This window comes from Dasypus novemcinctus, chromosome 9 (assembly GCF_030445035.2).
Source record: "Dasypus novemcinctus isolate mDasNov1 chromosome 9, mDasNov1.1.hap2, whole genome shotgun sequence".
NCBI lineage: Eukaryota > Metazoa > Chordata > Mammalia > Cingulata > Dasypodidae > Dasypus > Dasypus novemcinctus.
Window position 1 is genome coordinate 32,266,031 of NC_080681.1, and position 21,816 is coordinate 32,287,846.

A 21,816-nucleotide genomic window follows, 5' to 3' on the forward strand; every position below is an offset into this window, starting at 1 on the left:
CTCCTCTGTGTGGGCATGTGAACCACTGTCCCCAGCCCGTAGGGAGTCGTTTGAAGAATCCCCCAACATGGTAAGAGGAGCCAGGGCCATTTTTATTTATTCATTCAGAAATGTGTTGAAAATCTACCGTGTGCGGCCTTTGTCCTAGGTGCTAGGGGTTCCGAGGGGCCAGGGTCTCTGTCCCTCTTAGGAGGCCATAGCCGTGGGAGAATGGACCGTCCCTCTTGACGCACCTGCCCTCCCAGTACCTGTTCTCTCCATCTTTGCTACTGACCCACCAGCTTATCCATACTGTCTGTCCCCTTCGTGCCAGTCCACTGCTTTGCTAAGCATTTCTGCTGCTCTTGACCTCTGCCCTCAGTGTCTTTCCAGGCAGAATGTTCCTTTTTCTCCTTGACTTGGGGATTGGAGGTCATACCTTCCAGGTAACCCCTCTCACAGGGCCTGCCTCTGCTGTGCAGTCCTAGCCTTGGACCCAGACACAGGAAAAGTTAGACCACACTGCCATATCAGAGGGTGGCATTGAGCTCTAGAAGAAACAGCGCAGAGAGCTGAGTGAGCAGGGGGGTGTGAAAAATGCACAGGGCTACAGCGTGGGCCTTCAGAAGTCATGTTCCACGCAGTAAGACCAAAGAGGGGGATGTGAAAGAAACCAAGCCTCCCAGCTTCCGTTCAGCTTGTGTGTTTTTCTGTCGGGGCAGTGGCTCCTGATTGGAAGGGGTGGGAGGAACGTGAGGAAGAGGATTACCAGCAGCCTGGGGTCGATGGGGCCCTCGTTCCAGGGGCGCCGATGGCACCAGATGGACAAAGGAAGCCCCCAGCCCGTGCGATGGAGGGGGCTGAGATCATCTCCGTGCGGTCATGCTGGAGGAATCCAGGGGTAACCGAGAGCTCCAGGGAAGATGAGGGTAGATAAATATGTCCACTTTAAAAACAAGCACCAGGGAAATAAAATAAATCTACAAAATGATGTGCTTAGCATTGATTTCAGAACATATCCCGAAACAGATCTTTAGAACAACGAATTTGAATACTTGGTAAAGAAAGCAGCACTCAGGGCTTTGCTAAAAAAGCAAATCGTTTCAGATTAGCATTCATTCCTGGGTAATTTGGTTGGTAAGTTAGAGGAATGTGTGGAAGGCGTGTATGCAAGTGACAATCATTTGTGATATTCTTGGGGAAGAGAGAGAGAGATTTGAGCTAGATGATAGTACAGGAAGTGTGCTGTAGGCTCTGTCCTTAGCCCCAACCTGTTCAGTTAAACAGAAATCATTTAGATAATAATATCGACATGGAGAACATATTTGTGGATAACATGAATCTTGGAGGAATAACTAATATGTCAGAATGTGGAAATGAGATCCAAAAGAAATCCTGGCATTTTGAAACAGAAAAAATCGACTTGAATAAAAGTTTAGAGAGAGACTAAGACTTCCGCTAGAATCCAAAAGCATTAATTACAAAGTAAAGTAAGAGATTTGATTAAACAGCCACCTGTGAAAAATACTCTGGGGTTTGGATAACTGCAACCTCAGAATGAGTCAGCGGCATGCTATGGTTGTCAAAGAAGCTAATGTGATTTCAGGACCATTAATTGAAGTTTAAAATTCAGACCAAGGGAGGTGGTCACCCTTGGCTGCCCAGATCACATCTGGTGAATTGCTTTTAGCTGTTGGCATCAGATAACATCCCCCCACTGCAGAGCAGCGAGCTTCTGCCTAGACCCCTCTTCTACTCTGCAGCAGATCTGCTGGTTTAATCATTAAGAAATATCTCCAAGTTTTCTTTGGTATTGGTGTAAAGGAACTTTTCAAGTCATGTGTTAATCCCGGGAGGAGAATATAATATAAGCACCAATCCTTAATCCTGTTAACTGCTGGTGAAGCATACTGGATAAAGAAGATAAGTATGTTGTGAGATGTGGAAGAGTAAATCTCTTTTTACTTATTTTGTAGGGTCATGAAACAAATATTTGCTGAAGAGCACATCTGGACATATTGTTCTCTGTGTTTAAAACCATCCCTTTTTAAATAAGCAAAGGTTGTATACACAATATGCCCCTGCCTAGAGTGAGAAAGTAATTCTTTATTGGGACTTTAATGTGATTTCCCAGTATCAGTAAAGAACCTTTTAGTCTAACCATTTTTCTGAGAGATGTCATCTCTCCTTCAACAAGCTAACCTGTAAGCATCTCTTTCTTCTCATTTTCCCATCAATAGCTGGAAATGGCCTTGTGGTAAACTCTCTCTGTCCTTTTGGTTAAATTCCTTGTTTAATTCTTCCTGGCATTTCACACATGTCCAGAGAGATTCATTTTCCATAGGAGCAGCCAGCCATTCAGTGTCACTTTGAAAATGTCCCTGTCTTCATGGGGCTGGGGACCAGGCGTGCCTCGACGGCCATGGTGCTCAGTGCCAAGGGACTTCTGTCTGAGGTCAGCACAGTTAAGTCACAGGTCTGGGGCTGAATAATCTTCTTAGTGAGAAGGCCCATCAGTCCAGGAACATTTCTTGTTCGCTCTCTCCCTCCAGTGTTCTTCTCCCCTTGGTGAGCCTATGGGGCGTGGTAGGTGGGAAGGCTTGGGCCGTAGGTCTCCTGCGCGGTGGAGAACGCATGCGTGCACACGTCCGTTTGTTCATGCAAACCAATATTTATTTATTCAGCAGCTATGTCCTGGAGATGCAACGTTGAATAAATATGATCCTTGTTCTCACTGAGCTCATAGACCTGTAAGGGAGATAAGCAGGGATATACATATTATATTGAGTTATAATGTGTGGAAATAAGAGTGCTGAGGAGGCGCTATTAATTCTGTGATTGCAGGGTTGGTGGGAGGCAGCAGTAAGAGAAGGTTGGAGTGTCTGGAAAGAGAAGATGGGGACTCCAGGCCTATTAGTTCAGGGAATTCCAAGTAGTTTGGATTTGTTGGAGTATAAGGAATAAGATGGGGAGATGGGGAGATGAGCAGATGAGCTGGGCAAGGCCTTAGAACCTGGGGTGTCATCTAATAAAATATGAAATGAGAATGCTAGGCTGCCCCACATATGAATCTTACCTACTAGTATAGGTGGCCTTGGAAGGACTATTGTCCAGTTGTATTAGTCAGTCAAAGGGATACTGATGCAAAATACCAGAAATTGGTTGGTTTTTATAAAGGGTATTTATTTGGGGTAGGAGCTTACAGATACCAGGCCATAAAGCATAAGTTACTTTCCTCACCAAAGTCTATTTCCATGTGTTGGAGCAAGATGGCTGCCGACATCTATGAGGGCTCAGGCTTCTTGGGTTCCTCCCTTCCAGGGTCTTGCTTCTCTCTGGGTTCAAGGTTCCTTTCTTCCCAGAGCTTCTTCCTGGGCTCAGGGTTCCTCTCTTCCTGAGGCTTGCTTCTCTTTCCTCTGTGCTTACTTGCTAGGACTCCAGCTTAAGGCTTCAGCATCAAACTCCAACATCAAAAACCCTCAACTCTGTCCTTTGCCATGTTTTTATCTAGAAGTGAGAACACCCTAATGATGTGGCCCACTCAAAGCCCTAATCATAATTTAATCTTGCCAAGGTACAGACCAGATCACAAATATAATCCAACATGTAGTTTTAGAATTCGTAACTATATCAAACTACTACACCAGTGGACACAAAGTCTTAGTAGATTTCCAAATCTATTGTTTTCTCTATCATCTCCTTCCATCTCCATTTCTCCCTAACCAAGGTTTTGAAATGTTGATGGAGTTTCATGCTGGGAAGGTCCAATTAATGCAGGGCTCCAGAATGAGGTGTGATTCTGAATGATCCAGAGTGAGGTGTGATCCAGAATGAGGCTCTAGATTCCAAGGCCAAATCCACATGCAATTGGGCTGAAGCCATGAGGTTGCCAATGGAGGACAGACTGTCTTCCAGTTGTTGGGTTCACCTTTCCTGGTAGTGTGACATACCCTGATACCTGGGTTGGTTCATAATGGTAGACCCCAATGCTTCCTTGGCCTTGTTTGTTCCTCCCTGGCCCTACTGCTTCAGATAAGTAGACAGACATACACTCGGCCCTCTGGGCACAGTCATCTGACATGTTTTTTTATCGCATTTCGGTCAGTGTTCTAGGAGTAAGTCTATTCGTGATGACTAAATACTGGCAAAGGAAGGACTCCATCTCAGCAATTGAAGTCTTCTAGTCCCTGCCCTCTATAAATTTCTAATCTAAGATTTTTGCATAGTATTTTCATATCCAGGAACCTTGCTGAACATCATAGATTCTTTCATGTCATCATTTGTAAATCTGGAAAGAGTTTACAGTATAATTTTCAAATAACAGTTCTAAATTTTGGTAGAACTTGCTAATAAAACTACCTAGGCCTGATTTCCTTTTTTTATTTAAAAAATTTGTTGAAGTTTATCTGTCATGTATGAACATACATAATAAGTGTATATTAAAAGTTGTAAACTTACAAAACACGCACATCATCATATCAGGCTACCGTATATCACCCTACCACCACCACCTTGCATTATTGTGAAACATTTGTAACAAATTATGAAAGCACATCATCAAAGTATTATTACTAGCTGTAGTCCACTGATATTTTCTTTGTGGGAAGATATTTAGTTACTTATCCAATATTCAGATTTACCATTTCTTTTTACATCTGTTCTAGTACTATTTTTAAAGGAATTCATTTATTTTTCCTAAGCTTTAAAATTTATTGGCATGATGATATTCATAATTGGGAGCGGATATGGCTCAAGCAGGTGAGCATCTGCTTTCCACATGGGAAGTCCCAGGTTTGGTTCCCCGTGCCTCCTAAAAACAGAAAAACAACAAGCAAACAAATGAAGAAACCAACTCAGGGAAGCCGATGTGGCTCAGCAGTTGAGTGCTGGCTTCCCACATAAAAAGTCCCTTTGTGCCTTCTTCCCTTTTTTCCCCCGTAGATTATATCTGCCAGAGGTTTAACTATTTTATTAGGTAATTAATAAGTTTGGATTCTAATAGTCTTAAAAATTAGTATAGTATGGTGCTTGCTAATTCTTTTTTTTTTTTTAAGATTTATTTTATTTATTTCTCTCCCCTTCCCCCTGTTGTCTGCCCCCTGTGTCCATTCGCTGTGTGTTCTTCCACGTCCGCTTGCATTGTCAGGCGGCACTGGGAAACTGTCTCTTTTTTATCTCATCATCTTGCTGTGTCAGCTCTCTGTGTGTGCAGCACCACTTCTGGATGGGCTGTGCTTTTTTTATGCAGGGGGGGCTCTCCTTGCGCTTGGGGTATGCCTACGCGGAGGCACCCCTGCGTGGCACAGCACTCCTTGCATGTGGCAGCACTACGCGTGGGCCAGCTTACCACACGGGTCAGGAGACCCTGGGAATCAAACCCTGGGCCCTCCATATGGTAGACGGATGCTCTATCAGCTGAGCCACGTCCGCTTCCCTAATTTATTCTTAACAAATGTCATTTCTGCCATGTGTCAGTCTATTTAGTTGCCTTAGGAAGAATTCTGTGAGCGTCCTTACCTCTCTCTTCCCCTTCATCCACCAAATCTAGTCATTTAACAAGATCTAGCTGTTCTCACTTCTAGATTCCTTTTAAATACGGACACCATATTCTCGTCCCCTCCATCATTCTAGTCCAAATCTCTTTATCTCATGCAAGGAAGATGCCAACATCCTTTCCTTTGTTTTTCTGACTCTATCTTGACCCTCCATACCCCACCAATTTGTTTTCTACACTATTGCGGGAGATTCTTAATACACTAATCTCTGTATATTCTCCAGCTTAAGATCCATCAACAGATGCCTTTGCTTTCATGATAAAGTCTAAGTGTTTACGTGATATCCAAGCTGCTTCTGATCTGGCCCTGAGGCCTCTTCAGCCTTGTTTCTCAACCCTCACTACTCCTGCTTGTGCTTCTGTTAGTTCTCTTATTCATAAATTCAACAAACAGTTAACCGTGCATGTGCTCTGTGCAAAAGCACTGGGGATACAGGAGTGAATTAATCAGACAAAGCCCCAGCCTAGAAGGATTATCTTCCCGGGGAAAAACAGACCGTGAGCAAATAAACATTTAATATCATTTCAAATAGAATAGGAGGAAAAGTTGAGTCAGATAAAGAGCTAGAGGGTAATGGTGGTGCTCTTTTAGATGGGATGGTTGAGGGAGGCCTCTCAGGGGGTGACATTTGAGCAGACACCTGGATGCTATGAGTAAGTGAACCTGTGAATGGGGGGGGGAAGGGGGCGAGAGAATGTTCCCGGCAAACAGAGAGTAAATGCCAAAGTATTGAGTCAAGGGCAGCCTTAGCATGTTTGAGCAGCAGAAAGAGAAGTCAATGTTGCTGGGGTAGCATGAGTAGAATAGTTGACAGGTACCTTAGTTCTCTTTTTCTGTGTAAGAAATTACCACAGGGGAGTAGATGTACTTCAAGTGGTTGAGCTCCTGCTTCCCATGTACGAGGTCCCAGGTTCGATCCCCGGTACCTCTTAAAAACAAAAAACCAAAAACTTAGTGGCTGAAAACAACATCCATTTATTACCTCATGGTTTCCATAGTTCTGCCATGGTGTAACTGGATTCTCTGTCTGGGGTTTTACCCTTAAGGTATCTGCCAGCTGCATTCTTATCTGGGGCTGTGGGGAAGACTGTTCCAAACTCGTTCAAGTTGGTGGCAGTTTCAGTTCCTTGAGGTTGGAGGACCGAGATCCCTTTTTCCTGGCTGTTGGTCAGGGGCCGTTCTGCACTCCCTCACCCAGCACTCTTCGTAATACCACACCAGCAGCAGGATGTGCCCCCACTCCCACCCCGTCATCTCCAGATGTGAATGTCAGCAGACGTGGTATTTCATTACACTGCACACTCCCTTTGCAGCAGTGCCTGCATTACTGTTTGATGAATAACAGGGGACAGGAGTCTTCAGAGTTGTGCCTACCGCAGCGAGCAGGGGAGCTGGCTGGGACGGTGTCCGCAGGCGCCTTGGCGGCCACAGTGAGGACTTCGGGGTTTTGTTCTGAGGAGATGGGAGCTGTTAGGGGATTCTGTGAGGACTTGATCTGAGTGAGATGATCTCTCCGGTTGCTGTGCGCAGAGCGCCCTGGGGGCTGGACCACACCTCCGGAAGAGCTTGCGCTTCCCCAGATGTACCCTGACGTCTCATGCTTCTCTCGTAGACTTCAGCATTTCTCATCACCACCTACTCCCAGCCTTCTTCACCAGGCAAGACCTAACTGAGCTCTCACATCTTAGCTCAAATGGGGCCTGAAAGGCTCCTCCACGGTCGTTCTCTCCCACTGACACCCTCTCCCTGGTTTGACCGTGTTGGGTCTGTTGATCTGTTTTCCCGTTTTGCCTGCCACCTCTTTGGGAGCAGGGACTTGGTCTTCAGGTCTTGCCTACCACAGTGGCAGGTTGTGGATACTTGATGTTTTGTGGATGATTACAAGGACAGTGGGCGATGCTGAGGACAAAGTGGACATGGTCATTGCTCTGTGACCTCGCCGTCTAGAGGGAAAGATACGCGTATAAATAAATACCAGTTCAGTGAATCAGTACAAACACTGTGCTACGTGTGCAAAGATATGCCAACTCTGCAAATTGCTAGTGTGCCTAGTTAAAGGGGAACCTTTATCCTACTTAGTGTGGAATAGTTGGATCTAGTTCTCCATTTCTTCATTGCATGAAATAATGGCCTTATTACACATGATTTCTTTTTTATTTTATATCCAAAGGACACTTACTTGGCCTTAATTTATTCTATAATATTTAAAGAAGTAAGCATTCATTACTTAAAACATTCTCTAATTTAAGACAAATCAGATTGCTTCCTTCCTCATCTATATTCCAGTCACTTAGAAAAGAAAGTCTGTTTGAGAGAAGTTTTGCTTCTATCTCCAACATGGAGAACTCTCACTCAAAATAGCAAACACTTAGAGATCAAGTGTCCTTTTGAAAGGGAGGAAATTATGAATCTAGTTACTGATGAGAAACAAACTTAAATAGTAAATATTCCATTTCCGTGACTCTCAACTGAACACCTCTCAGTCTGAGCTTAAGAAAGTAGGATGCTGGAAAGAATGATTCAGCTCAAGTAGACATGGGGATTTTACTTAAAACTTAAAAACAAAATAATGTGAGAGTCTGGTGTTGCCCTGCTACCTTCATGCAGTTGTTGACTGTTTTGAGGCGGGGGCAGCGTGCCTGACCAAAGAGGCGGAGGGTTCCTGCCAGACCCTCCAGTTGTAAGTAGGGATGCTCACAGCATCGTGGGCTCACAAGGAGGGGGATTCATAATTGGCAGAAGCCCCTAAAATTATTTTAAAAAGAACTTTTCATTTCTATTGCCAAGTTCCCCTGTTTGTTCTCTAGTGATCTCTCTTTGAGAATATAAATTTGTGGTTCAAGGATTGTTTGCTGCACAGTCTGGTATGAATAATTGGATATTCTATTTCAAATTAGAGGCTGGGACTACAGGGCCAACTGCTGTTTTCTAGCCCGCCCAGAGGGAAGTTTGTGCATTGGGAATGTCTTCTTTCTAGTTAGCAAGGAAGAGAAATAAGGACTTCTGCATTTAAATATAATTTTAATTTGGCTCGAGGCAGTGAGTTTTAAAGCTTTTGGATTTGTAACACTTGGTTTTAGGATGTTCTCCCTATATTCCTTCCCCTGCCTCTTTAAAAAAAGGTGAGGAGAATATGAGGCTAAGCTAGGGGACCCCCTTGCAGTGCTGAGACTGGAATTTGAGAAAGCTTGGGTTCCCCCTTTGCTCTTGTAACTGGGACTGCAGGGCTCCCTTAGCAGGCCTGGCAGAGTTCACATGGGGGCAGCTCAAGAGGGGACTTCAGTTTTATCCTTTTCTCTGCTCTCAAGGCCTTTTAGATGAGGCTAAGCAGAATAACCCTGTGGGAAGTGCCAAGTGTCTCCTCGGAAAACTCCGGGTGGCTTGCTGGGAGGCTCTGGCTCTCATCCCAGCCGCTTCTCTTCTTAGCTGGGTGTCCTCTGTATGTTTGGCATGTGTAAGTTGGAGATGATATCACCTCCTTCACAGGGTCACCAGTATCGAATCTTCCAATTTGTGTAAGCTGCTTTAGCACACATGAAGTGCTAAATAAATGTTGTTTAAAAAAAAAAAGAAAGAAAAAGAGGCAGTCTCTACCTCTCACATCTCAGCTTTTTACACTATCCTAGCCATCGTGTAGTGGGAGTTGACCATACTTCAAGGCCATTTTTAAAAATATTTTTAATGTAAATTTAAAATATTAAGAAATTAAAAATATTCTTTATTCTTATCCTATTTTAAGGTGTTATTAGTTGTTAGAAAGCACATCCTTAGGTGAGTTTAAAATCATCCTTCCCCATAAATCCTAATTCCTGCCCCCTGACCTACACAGAATAAGTCAAATCTTTCTTCCACATAGAAACTCTTGTTAGCTGCCAAGCATTCCGTGTCCACTTTCTCCTCAAGTCCGCTCTTCTCAGACTAAATTTTCTCTTCCTTTCCATTCTTCCCCATGTTAGGTGATTTTGAGGCCCCAGTGGTTGCCACTTTTCTGGGTCTGCTCGGATGTGCCACTGTTCCATTTATTTCTGTTTTATTTACTTTCAGAATGAAAGTGAGTATTCCAGATGTGCTCTAACAAATGTGGGGTAGAGTGGCTCTCACCTCCTTTTATTCTGGGTTTTAATTTTCTATCATGCAGCCCAAGATCCCCTAGCATCTTTGATAACCACGCCCTGCTGTTTATTATTCAACTTGGGCAACTGAAGTTCCTAAGTGTTTTTTACATCTTCTGCTTGCACAAGTGGGGTTTTTTTAAATTGAAAGTTAAAATTCTAGCTCTATTCCATTTCATCCAGTTAGAATTTGTCCATCAACTAAACTACTTTGGGGGGAAGGAGGATGAAATTAATGCCATTTAACACACACACAACACTTAATATATGCCCTAATAGTGCTTATTGTGTGCCAGGTATGGTTTTAAATATTTCGATGAATTAATTCATTCAGGCTTCACATTTTTATCCCCATTTATAGATGGCAAAACTAAGGCACAGAGAGGCTGAGTTCACACTGTAGACCGTGTCTGGGTTCACAGAGTGAACTTGCTAGTGGTAGTATTTGAACACATTAGCCCTTTGGATTTTCTTCATCTGACTTTGATCACTGTGCTAACAAGGGTCTCATCTAAGTCATTATAATAGTATGCATAGGAGGGGGCTAGGCTGGACTCCTTCTGTAAACCCATAGGTAACCTGTGGTTTCTTTTCTTATTTGGGGGGGTGAGCAGGGAAGTTGCTGGTTGTTCAGTTGGATACTAATCCACCTTACTAAATATCTTGGGTTTCTTAAGTTGTTTGGGCATAGAGATATCATGACTTTCTCAAATTCCTGGCTGAAATTCTGATATAACTTATTTACAGCATTTCTCAGACCAGTCTGTTTGTCATATCACAAGAGCAAGTGCAGTTCTGATTTGTGCCATTAACTCCCTGTGCTTAGATGCTCAACGTGGCACCACTTTAGCAAAGTCTTTTTAGAATTTCGCCTAGGATTTGCCCTTTTCACCACATTTATGAGTTGTAAAATCCTTTCCTTTCACCTTTTGAAAACTTTAACATTCCTCTTTCCCTTTCTCTGGAAATATACCTGAAAACTGCTGCCTTGCTGAGGTAATTCTTTTCGGCTAAACCACTCAGGCTCTCGTGGGAAGGGGGTGGATAACTGACCAGGCCCCTCGGTGGTGGGTCGGGTCAGCACTGGCTGCTGTTGGCAGCATCCCCTTTGGAGGTGGCCTCAGCTCACGGCGCCTGGGCGCTCCCTGCCCTCCACCGCAGGAGCCTGGCTGTCCTAGGATGCCCCCGCCCCCTCCACTCCTCTTTGGTCCTCTGCTACTGCACAGATGGAAACCTGGAGGTGCTGGGCCCGGGTCTGCCCTTAGCCATGGCCCTTGGCCTGTGGCACTTGGCTGCTTCTGTTCTTAGTCTTCTCACCCCAACCTTAAAGTATAACACTCTTTTTATTGCATTTTTCTTCTCTTCTTTAAGCTTTCCTTTCTGGTTCCTTGAGGCAGGAGTTTGGGAGACAAGGTGTTTAAGACCAATTCTCTGCCCTCCAGGGCATGTAGTCTTTTTGGGACATTAGGTCCAATCAGGGGAAGGGACAAGGGGCAAGAGTGGTGCAGACCAGGGTGGCCCGAGGCCAGGGGTGGGTGAGTTACGGAAAGCTTCCTGGAGGAGGTGGAATCTGAGACCCACTGGCCAAGAGAGGCACAATCAGCTGGAGTGATGGCTGACTTAGCGAAGAGAGGAAAATGAAGCTCCTTGAGTAATTTGGGGTTTCCCACAAGCGGGTCCTTCAGCTCTGCTATCAGGCACTGAAAGTACTGCTATAATTGGGAAGTTGTAATCACAAATCAGACAGAAATCTTAAGCACTCACTGGTGGTGGTTAAAGGCAGAGAGGAGAAGGGGGAGGTAGGTAACAAAACAGACCTCAAGCCTCTTTAGCCAATCAATGGAAAATGGTTTGTTTCAGTTTTTGTTTTAAAGATTTATTTTTTATTTATTTCTCTCCCCTTTGCCCCTCCCTCCCCAGTTGTCTGCTCTCTGTGTCCATTCTCTGTGTGTTCTTCTGTGACCACCTCTATCCTTACCAGCGGCACAAGAAATCTGTGTTTCTTTTTGTTGCATCATCTTGTTGTGTCAGCTCTCCGTGTGTGTGGCACCATTCCTGGGCAGGCTGCGCTTTCTTTCGTGCTGGGTGGCTCTCCTTATGGGGCGCATTCCTTGCACGTGGGGCTCCCCTATGTGGGGGACACCCCTGCGTGGCTCAGCACTCCATCAGGACTGCATGTGGGCCGGCTCCACATGGGTCAAGGAGGCCCGGGGTTTGAACCGTGGACCTCCCATGTGGTAGGCGGACGCCCTATCCATTGGGCCAAGTCCGGTTCCCTGTTGTAGTTTTTATTTTTCATATTATCCTCATCTCCATTTAAGACCCTCTCAGTTTTCAAGGGGTCTGTTGTGGTTTTTTTTAATTAAATTTTTTTTAAAGGAGCTTTAGGTTACGTGGATGTTACATAAGAAATATAAAGCATTCCCATATGCCCCCCTCCCTCCCCCTCCCACACTTACCCACATCAACAACATCCCTCATTCCTGTGGCACATTTGTTACAATTGATGAACACATATTGATGCATCGCTGCTAACCATGGACTACAGTTTACATTATAGCTTATACTCTGTCCCGCTCAATTCTGTAGGTTATGATAAAATATAATGGCCTTATCTGTCACTGTAATGTCATGCAGGACAAATCCACTGTCCCAAAAATGCCCCATACCACACCATCCCACCCCACCCCCGGGGTCTGTTTTTAATGATTTGAGCCTCATTGAAAGCACCCCTTTTCATTCTTTAATGTGCAGCCTCTGCTTGCCAGTAGTAGCTTTGGAAGAGAGATTATTTTCTAACCATTTAATTGTGCACAGCATCTCCCTCCTCCACCTCACCATGTCTCCCACCAAAACAGACCTGAAAACCCAGCCTCAAAACCTTTACTTTCACAGAAGATATTTCAATTGAACGGCTTGGGTGACTTTTTTTTTTTTAAACATCAACTGTTTATTTTATTTTCTTCCTTTCCCCCTCCCTCGCCCTGCTGTTTTTGCTGTCTGTGTCCATTCACTGTGGGATCTTCTGTATCTATTTCTCTTTTTGTCTTCTCTTCTCGTCTTTCTCCTCTAGGATTCACTGGGATTCGATCCTGGGGACCTCTGATGTGGAGAGAGCTTCCCTGTCAATTGTGCCACCTCAGTTCCTGGTCTCTGCTGCGCTTCACCTTGACTCTCCCCTTTGTCTGTCTTTTGCTGCGTCATCATCTTGCTGCGTGACTCACTTGCGCGGGCACTGGCTCACCACGTGGGCACTCAGTTCAGTGCACGGGCACTCGTGTGGGCACTTGGCTCACCACATGAGCACTCGGCTTGCACAGGCACCCACATGGGCCCTTGGCTCGCCGCACAAGCACTCGGCTCACCACGTGAGCACTGGCTCGCTGCGCAGACGCAGTTTCTCTTCTTTTTCACCAGGGGGCCCTAGGGATTGAACCCGGGTCCTCCCTTATGGTAGATGGAGGCCTTATCACTTGAGCCACATTGGGGTGACTTTTTGTGTTAGTTTTAAATGATTTGAATCATTTTTCTAATTCTCAATAATGTCTGAATGGGCTGTGTTACTTTTCACGTACAGAAATAGTCCGCTAGTACCCTAATATTTCAGATTTTCAAGTGAGAAAAGGAAGATTTGAGAAAATGGCATGAAGGAACCTAAGCCTGCCTCTGGTCCCTGGTGCCGTTGTTTGAGGATACCTTATAGTTGAGAGCACGTCACATCTCCTTTGCACTTTAGTCACTAAATCATGACCAAGATTAGGACAGTGAGGATTTATTTTGAAGCAAAATGCTATTTAGAAGAAGTATTTTTTCTGGAACATTACTGTCCAATAGAACTTTTTGCAATGATGAAAATGGTCTACAGCTGCATTGTCAATTATGGTAGCCATTAGCTTTATGTAGCTATTGAGCACTTAAAATATGACCATCGCTGCTTAGGAACAGAATTTTAAATTTTTTTAAGTTTTCATTTAAATGGTACATGTGGCTAGTGGCTATTATATTGGGCAGTACAACTCTAGAAATATATGAAACTGATAAATTCATCACAACTGAAAGAGAAGGTGGATTTCATTGTTTTGCCATGGTACTAGTCAAATGTAGATTATAATTTTTAAATTTTCTCTCCTCTTTTTTTCTTTTAGATTATAAATTTTAAAGTACATTCGTTTGAGGTCCTTCTTTGTGTTTAAATAGAATGCCAGCTTATTAGTTCAGAATTAGAACTGTCAAAGCATTTAGCCTAGGTACTTTTATTTCAGGGATGCCGTAAGAAGGACAAAGCTGTCAGGCTCCACCAGAGGGTTGGGTTGTTTTTTCTAACTTTATTTTGTACATTTAATAATTGAAAATCTAAACAATCAAAAACTAAAAAGAAAAAACAGTTGAATAAAAAACATACATTTCTCAATTAAATGTACTGGATACCTATAAATATTTTTTGAATCATACAGTATGTTACACAATAAATTTGGTTCATAGTAATGCAATCATACAGTATTTGTCCTTTTGCGCCTGGCTTACTTCGCTCAACATAATGTCCCGCAGGTTCGTCAATGTTGTCAGATGCTTTACGACTTCATTTCTTCTTACAGCTGCATAATATCCCATTGTGTGAATAGATCACAGTTTGTTTATCCATTCGTCTGTTGATGGGCACCTCAGTTTTTTCCAACTTTTGGCCCTCGTGAATAATGTTGCCGTGACCATCGGTATGCAGATGTCTGTTCATGTCACTGCTCTCGGTTCTTCTGGGTGTATATACCCAGTAGTGGTATTGCAGGGTCATGTGGCAAGTCTATATTCAACTTCCTTAGGAACTGCCCAACAGTCATCCACGGTGGCTATACCGTTCTGCATTCCCACCAACAGTGAATAAGTGTTCCTGTCTCCCCACATCCTCTCCAACCCTTGTAGTTCTCTGTCTTTTTAATAGCGGCCATTCCATCAGAGGGTTTAGTATTGTTTGGTCTTAGCTATTACAGTGCTTCCTTCCACAGTGTTTGCTGAGTTTGTGCTTGGTATTAAGGAGTCGTCAGAACATCGCAAGCCCTGTTGGGGGTGATAGCTATTGTGTGACATGTGCCAAGGTATTGAAAGTGTTATTACGATAGATGAAAGTAGAGAAAGAACAAGTTCAAGGTGGTGAGGAAATGATAAATGCTCACACCAGTGGGCTTGGATGTTTTCCTGGTAGTGGAGAGAGCAGGATTTTGAAGGATTAAGGGCAAGCATAAGTGTGTAAAATATCATATCCCAGTGTAGTAAACTAGTAATGTAGGGTGTAGACTGATAATCAGGGAGAAACAAAGCAAATGACTGACACTATGGGAAAAGGGATCTCAAAAGTCCTTTGATTGCACTACTCTTCATAAAAAGAGTTGAGCCTGCAGCCAGTGTAAGTCTGTTTATTTGGAAGAGTAATTTCCAAAGTCTGTTCCAAGGATCCCTGGAATACAACACCCTGTCAGGATATCTGTAGATTCTAACCTATTTTCACAATAATACAAAGATAATTATTTGCCTTTTTCATTGAGTTGACATTTACACCAGTGGTTCAAAAACAAAATGGCAGATAAAATTGCTGGTGCCCCTACATTCCGCAGTTAAAAATAAAAAGTTAATTTTACTTAAGAATGTCTTTGAAGCAGTAAAAGAAAAGTTAATTAACTCTCAACCCTTGAATATACATTTTTTTAATACTTTGTGTGATGAAATGGGAGGTAGGTATAAAATCCTTCTGCTGAATATTGAAGTAAGATCGTGTGGGAAGAAAAAATCTTATGCATTTGCTTAAATTGCAACCTGAACTGGCCTCTTTTTTCATGGTATGTTATTTGGGCTTGAAAGAACAACTGACGACTCAACTGGTTATTCAGTCCTGATATTCCACAGATATTTTATCAAAAACAAATGAAGTAAGGCTTGTTACTTCAAGGAGGATACTTGATGGTGTTTGTTGCCAATGAAAAAATTCGTGCTTTTAAGCAAAAATTAGAATTTTGGAAAACTTATGTCTTTCACTATGAGCTTGACAATTCCCAATATTTTATAACTTTCCTGATAGGACTAGTGGTAGTATTAACAAATGTGATCTTTTGATATCTTATGATGAAATGGTTCAAAATTTGGAAGATCTACATAACTGAGTGAGCCAGTATTTTTTAGTGTCACAGAATAACACTTGGATAAAAGATCCATTTGAAGTGCAGGGTAGACCATTGGATTGTAATGCAACTGAGTAAGAAAAGTTCATTGGTACGAGTTCAGATTTTTTATTGCACCTAACCGTTAAGAAGCATAACACATGTTGAATTTTGGTGTAGTATCAAAAAAGATCCACAGTTATCTGAAAAGTCTATTAAAATCTCTACCCATTTTCCAATTACATATCTGTGTGAGAATGGATTTTTTTTTTTTTCATTTATTTCAACCAAAAATATCACAACATATTGAATACTGAAGTGGACACGAGAATCTGGCTGTCTTCTATTAAGTCAGACATCAGTTTAGCTGATGAAATGTACACCAGCTTGAAGGCAAACAGTGTCCCCGGTTTTAAGGTTTCGAAGGCCTGATACTCTTCTTTGGTAGGAATGCATCCAAGAAATGTGAGCTTTAGCTTTTCTCCAACCCTTTGGCTCTACAAAAGGACTCATTTCGAAGCTTAACCTAGGGAGCAGGTATAGCTCAGTGGTTTGAGTGCCTTCCCGTGTACAAGGTCCCGGGTTCATCCCTAGTACCTCCTTCAAAACAAAACAAAACAAAACTTAATCTAGTCACATGGAGAGCTCCTGGACCCCAGCCTGCACAGCCACGTCCATCCGAGCATGGCCTGGTGGTTTGGCTCTGATTGCACCACAGGATGGTCGTTTTCCTGGGCTGTGGGGCGGAGCTGCCTGGACCTTGCTCTCCCGGCTCTCTCCACTGCCAGGAAAGCATCCAGGCCCACCAGCCTGAGTGTTGAGCCTCCCATCTGGAGACTGCTGCTTTCTCTGCTCCTCCCTCTTTCAGTAGACATGCTAAGACCTTCCTTCAGGGGACAGGTTAGCCTTTGCAAGCATTGAAGCCTGTCTCTTAAAGATGATTGCATTTCTCTGCATGGATGTGTTGTTTTTTTGAGGTTTAAATCTCTGAAGACATATATATATGTATATGTCCACTTTCTCTGTTGGGAGTGGGGGGAGCACCTCACTTATAATCCTTTAAGTACCAAAAACTTAGCTTCTCAAATCTCCCTAGCCTCTCTTTTCGCCACACCTTAATCAGATCCACTTATCACTTTCTGAAATGTCACCCTCCTCAATGCCATCCATTGCTGTTACTTTTCATTGTGTAATTAATGCTAACATATTATTATGATAGACATCAGAGTAGACTCTAGATGGGGAGGGAAAAAAACCACTAAGGCACCAAAGAAGATCAGGATGGATTGCTCAGGTTTACACCAGGAGTGGGTGGGTAATAGAGCTGGCCTTAAAGAGAGGAAGCTTGGTTTAGAAAGCAGAGCTGGCGGAGTGGATGCAGCTCAAGTGGGTGAGCGCCTGCTTCCCACATGGGAGGTCCCTGGTTTGGTTTCCAGTGCCTCCTAAAAACAAAGGAACAAACAACAAGCAAACAAACGAGAAAACCAACTCAGGGGAGCTGATGTGGCTCTGTGGCTGAGTGCTGGCTTCTGCATAAGAGACCGGGGTGAATCCCTGGCCCCGGCACTCAAAAGAAAAGAAAAGAGAAGAAAAAGGAACAGGCAGGGAGTGGATGTGGCTCAAGCCATTGAGCGCCTGCTTCCCACATGGGAAGTCCTGAGTTCAGTTCCCAGTGCCTCCTACAAAAACAAAAATAAAACAGAAAGACTCTGTTTTGCTTCTCACTGGCCAGAACTGTTGTTTCGCACTTCTGTCACCCCTGGTGACCTGGGAAGCTGTCTGTCCACCTGAGCCTCCGTTTTCTTGCTGTCAAAGTGGGCGTGACACAGCTGCCGGCGGGGGGCAGAGTAGGGACCGACTGAGATGGTGTGTACTGGGGCAGCCCCTCCTGCCCTGTTCCCACCCTCTGTCCTTCTCGGAGCTCTTCACTTTAGACATTTAGGCTAGTTTTTGTGTTTGAGCAAACCAAGAATCGCCACATAAAAATAGTCTTAACATTTGGTTGCAAAATTTGACGGGAAGGCTTGTGAAACTTATAGACTGAGGCTGTGGCAGCATCTCCCGCATGCCCCCCACCTCCCAACCCCAACACACACCCTATGAAAGGAATTTGTGTCTATTCTACCTTCCCTGTCTGTCTGCTGTAGGTATTGCCTCAGAGGTGGGGGCCCAGCTTCACAGAATGAGTAAGGGTGAGATAATGCTGGACGCACTTCAGTGAACCCAGGAAAGCCTTGTTCCTAATTGCTCTCATATGTGCGTTTTTTCTTTTCAGGGATCAGCATCTTCTGGACCCAGCTCTGGAATATGTGAAGGTAGGAACTGAGGATTTCACATGTAGTCATGAGCCTGTGTAATAAATTTCCTGTATCAGACATCATTGTTGCCAAATAATGCTACCGTCTTGCTCCTGTGGGAAGCTGGCTGGGGTGTCTGAAACAATGGTGAGGTAAATTGGCTCTTCTCAGACCTCTGGTACTACATCACCTATTATAGGTCTGCAATCTTGGTCCCATATCTGAAACCGTTGGGGCCAGATGTGTTTAACAATTCAGAATTTTTAAAGAAAGATAATATACTGCATAGCATATGCAACACTCCCCAAAGGATTTGGGGCCAGCACCCCATAGAGGGGGTCAGTTTTGCCACCAGGTAAGGTTGGCTTAGTTTTGTTGCCAAATGAGTTGTTTTTTGTTCTGTTTTGTTTTATTCTGTTTTCAGAGTGTTTGGATTTTGGAATAGTACATGAGGACTCATGGGCCTGTGTTTACCTTCAGCGGACTGCTGGAACAAAAAAGTAACAATAATTGTTACTTTCCAATGGGGCTTACATTCAATGCTTCTGAATAATGTTTTCCATCTGAGCGTAGAGAGAAAAGATGCTTTTCATTTCTTCCCTCTGCCCCCTCATTTCTTAGTATGTCTGTGTATTGTTTGAAAACTAATTAAATCTGGTCACCTCCAACAGAAGGGAGACCTCTGCTTTGTCACACTTAGTTTCTTGGATTTATGCCAAACTTGATTATACATTTCTAGGAGAAATCATGGCATGCAGTTTCATGCCGTGATTTAAGGCGCCACCTCCTGCCCTCATGTTTCCAAGGGCGGAATTCCAGGTTCAGATTACCTAGAGGAGCTATGTCTTCTCCCAGCTTTTTGGCATTTCCTTCCTCTTTAGATTAGAGGGATGCACACACACCATTTATAAAGCTCAGACCAGATCCAGACTGATGAGGAAGAAAGGGTAATTTTCAGAACACCTCAACACGTTCTTTTTTTTTTTAAGATTTATTTTTTATTTATTTCTCTCCCCTTTCCCCTCCCCCCCAGTTGTCTGCTCTCTCTGTCCATTCGCTGTGTGTTCTTCTGTGACCACTTCTATCCTTACCAGAGGCACCAGGAATCTGTGTTTCTTTTTGTTGCGTCATCTTGTTGTGTCAGCTCTCCGTGCGTGTGGCGCCATTCTTGGGCAGGCTGCGCTTTCTTTCGCGCTGGGTGGCTCTCCTTACGGGGTGTACGCCTTGCTCATGGGGCTCTCCTACGCGAGGGACACCCCTGTGTGGCAGGGCACTCCTTGCACGCATCAGCACTGCACATGGGCCAGCTCCACACGGGTCAAGGAGGCCCAGGGTTTGAACTGCGAACCTTCCGTGTGGTAGGCGGATGCCCTATCCATTGGGTCAAGTCCGCTTCTCTCAACACGTTCTTGAAAAAGAGTACCCTAGGAACCAGTAGAGCTCAGCTCCATACAGTCTCACTAGGGGAAGGCAAGGAAAGTCTCAACAAAGTGGAGCCGCCATAACTTCATTTCTCATCTTAATCAGTAGATTCAATTTACAATGACCGGGGAAGCGGACTTGACCCAGTGGATAGGGTGTCTGCCTGCCACATGGGAGGTCCGCGGTTCAAACCCCGGGCCTCCTTGACCTGTGTAGAGCTGGTCCATGCGCAGTGCTGATGCGCGTGAGGAGTGCCGTGCCATGCAGGGGTGTCCCTCGCGTAGGGGAGCCCCACGCGCAAGGAGTGCGCCCCGTAAGGAGAGCCGCCCAGCGCGAAAGAAGGTACAGCCTGCCCAGGAATGGCACCACACACACGGAGAGCTGATACAACAAGATGACGCAACAAAAAGAAACACAGATTCCCATGCCCCTGACAATGACAGAAGTGGACAAAAAGAAGAACACGCAGCAAATGGACACAGAGAACAGACAACTGGGGTGGGGGAGGGAAGGGGAGAGAAATAAATCTTAAAAAAAAAATTTACAATGACTGATAAATTCATGAATGAGATGTGATTAGCTTAGATGATAGTAAAACTTTGCTTTTGGTTTGGAGGGATGGCTTGGGGTGTTTTTGGCAACTGGGGGGTATTTTCATTTGCCCCTATGGGCACTAAAGCTTTCAAAGGCCATAGGAGGCCTTTGCCCTGCGGTCCCTGTGGACCCAGGGGCCAGCCTCCACGGACCAGCTTGGGTCTGTTGCAGCACTTCTTAGGTTGAGCTGGTTTCTGGAGCCTGGCTGATGAGGCGTGCTGTGAAGACCTGGTAAATCTGGTGCTTCCGTGACTGGAGGGTGGCCAGAGATAGTCAGGCGGAGGTGTGAGAGCTCTGGATAAAGTGGGATGCCGTCTGGGCCTCCTGACTGAGTTTTCTCTTCCCTCCACTTCCTTTGCCCACTGAATGCCTCCTGGGCCTGAAGAAAATTAGAAACTGTGTGAAGCTGTCACGTCTGAGGGGCCCTTCTGGTAGTCAGATTTACCAGCCTAAAAGAGAAGGGTCAAGATGCCAAGTTTTATAGTTAACAGTACCATTATAATAATAGTCTTTCATTAATTGTAACTAATACTAAATGTTAACAAGAGGAGGGGTATATGGGAGTGCTGTATATTCTGCATGGTTTTTCTGTGAACCTACAAACTTCTCTAATGTAAAAAAAAAAAAAAAAAGCCAAATTTTTAGGGATGCCCTGTGACCCCAGAAGGAAAGTTGTCTGATCCGAGTCTCCCAGCGGTAGAGGCACCTAGTGTGGCCTACAGGGTTTGGTCCAGCCCCAGGCCAGGCTCCCCTCCTGCTGCTTTGGACGCAGCTCTCCTCCGCGGTTGAGACTAGAACTGGCTTCACCTGGTGCTCAGGTGGGGCAACGCCTCCTGCCTCCCTCAGCCCAGGGCTGAGTCCTGTAACTAGAGGGGAGATGGGAATGCAGGGCTGGGGAAGGAGAGGGCTGGATAGGGAATGGCACAAAATTCAGTTCCGTCCAGTTTGTATTCTGTGGCTGCAGCACTCAGCGCAGTTTGTATTGCAGCCGATTCCTGAATTCCTACGGTGTGAAAGAGGACCAGTTTCGCGGTTGCTTAGCTACGGAGTAGTTCTTCTGTGTGTGGAATAAAGGGAAATCTGGTGTTGGCTGTGAAGCCCCAGGGTTCCTTGGCATTCCTTTTAACTTCTCCTGCCAGCTTGCCTCCCGGTGGGGTCTCTGCAGCACCCAAGCCCTGAAGGCTGAATGTGATGTTTGCTGCAATAGGAAAATTAGAGCAGATCTAAGAGTAGCCTGGGGAGTTTGGAATCTCGTTCTTCACTGTTTGGGTCTCTATCATTCTCATTAGAAGGGGGATTTTGCTTTTATCTTTTTCTACTTTTTCTTTGTTTTTCTAGCTCTCCCCTCCCATCCCACAATTTTTCCCCCCATAGTGTTTCAAAGCATGGTTGATGTCTAGTTTTTACTGTTTTGAATAAACATAAGGTACTCGTCTGTAATTGAATAAATTGATTTTCCTTCATTGTTTCTGAAAGAAACCGTTTCTTCCAGATTGGAAAGCAGAAACTTGTACCTTGTTTCTCCCTTTCTCCTGCTGTTTATCATGTCTTTAGTCACCTTGGTTAGTGGTGTACGGCTCTGGAATTTTCCTCTGCGTACCTAGCATACTTGATTCCAGATAAAACTTTTTTTATTATTATTATTTTTAATAGGAGGAACTCACCTTTAAAGGCAGGAGCCATAGATGGTATTTTGAAGTAGAATTTATCT

At 44.3% G+C, this 21,816-nt stretch overlaps 1 protein-coding gene across 1 annotated transcript in view; it reads left to right on the forward strand.

Annotated features, from left to right (window-relative positions):
• Positions 1 to 21,816, forward strand: part of BCAR3 (BCAR3 adaptor protein, NSP family member) — a 122,377-nt gene that overhangs the window by 19,527 nt on the left and 81,034 nt on the right. Inside the window, exon 3 of the mRNA XM_058303159.2 lies at positions 18,068 to 18,107. Within this exon, the coding sequence (XP_058159142.1) occupies positions 18,068 to 18,107 (40 nt within the window). The remainder of the gene's footprint in view (positions 1 to 18,067; positions 18,108 to 21,816) is intronic.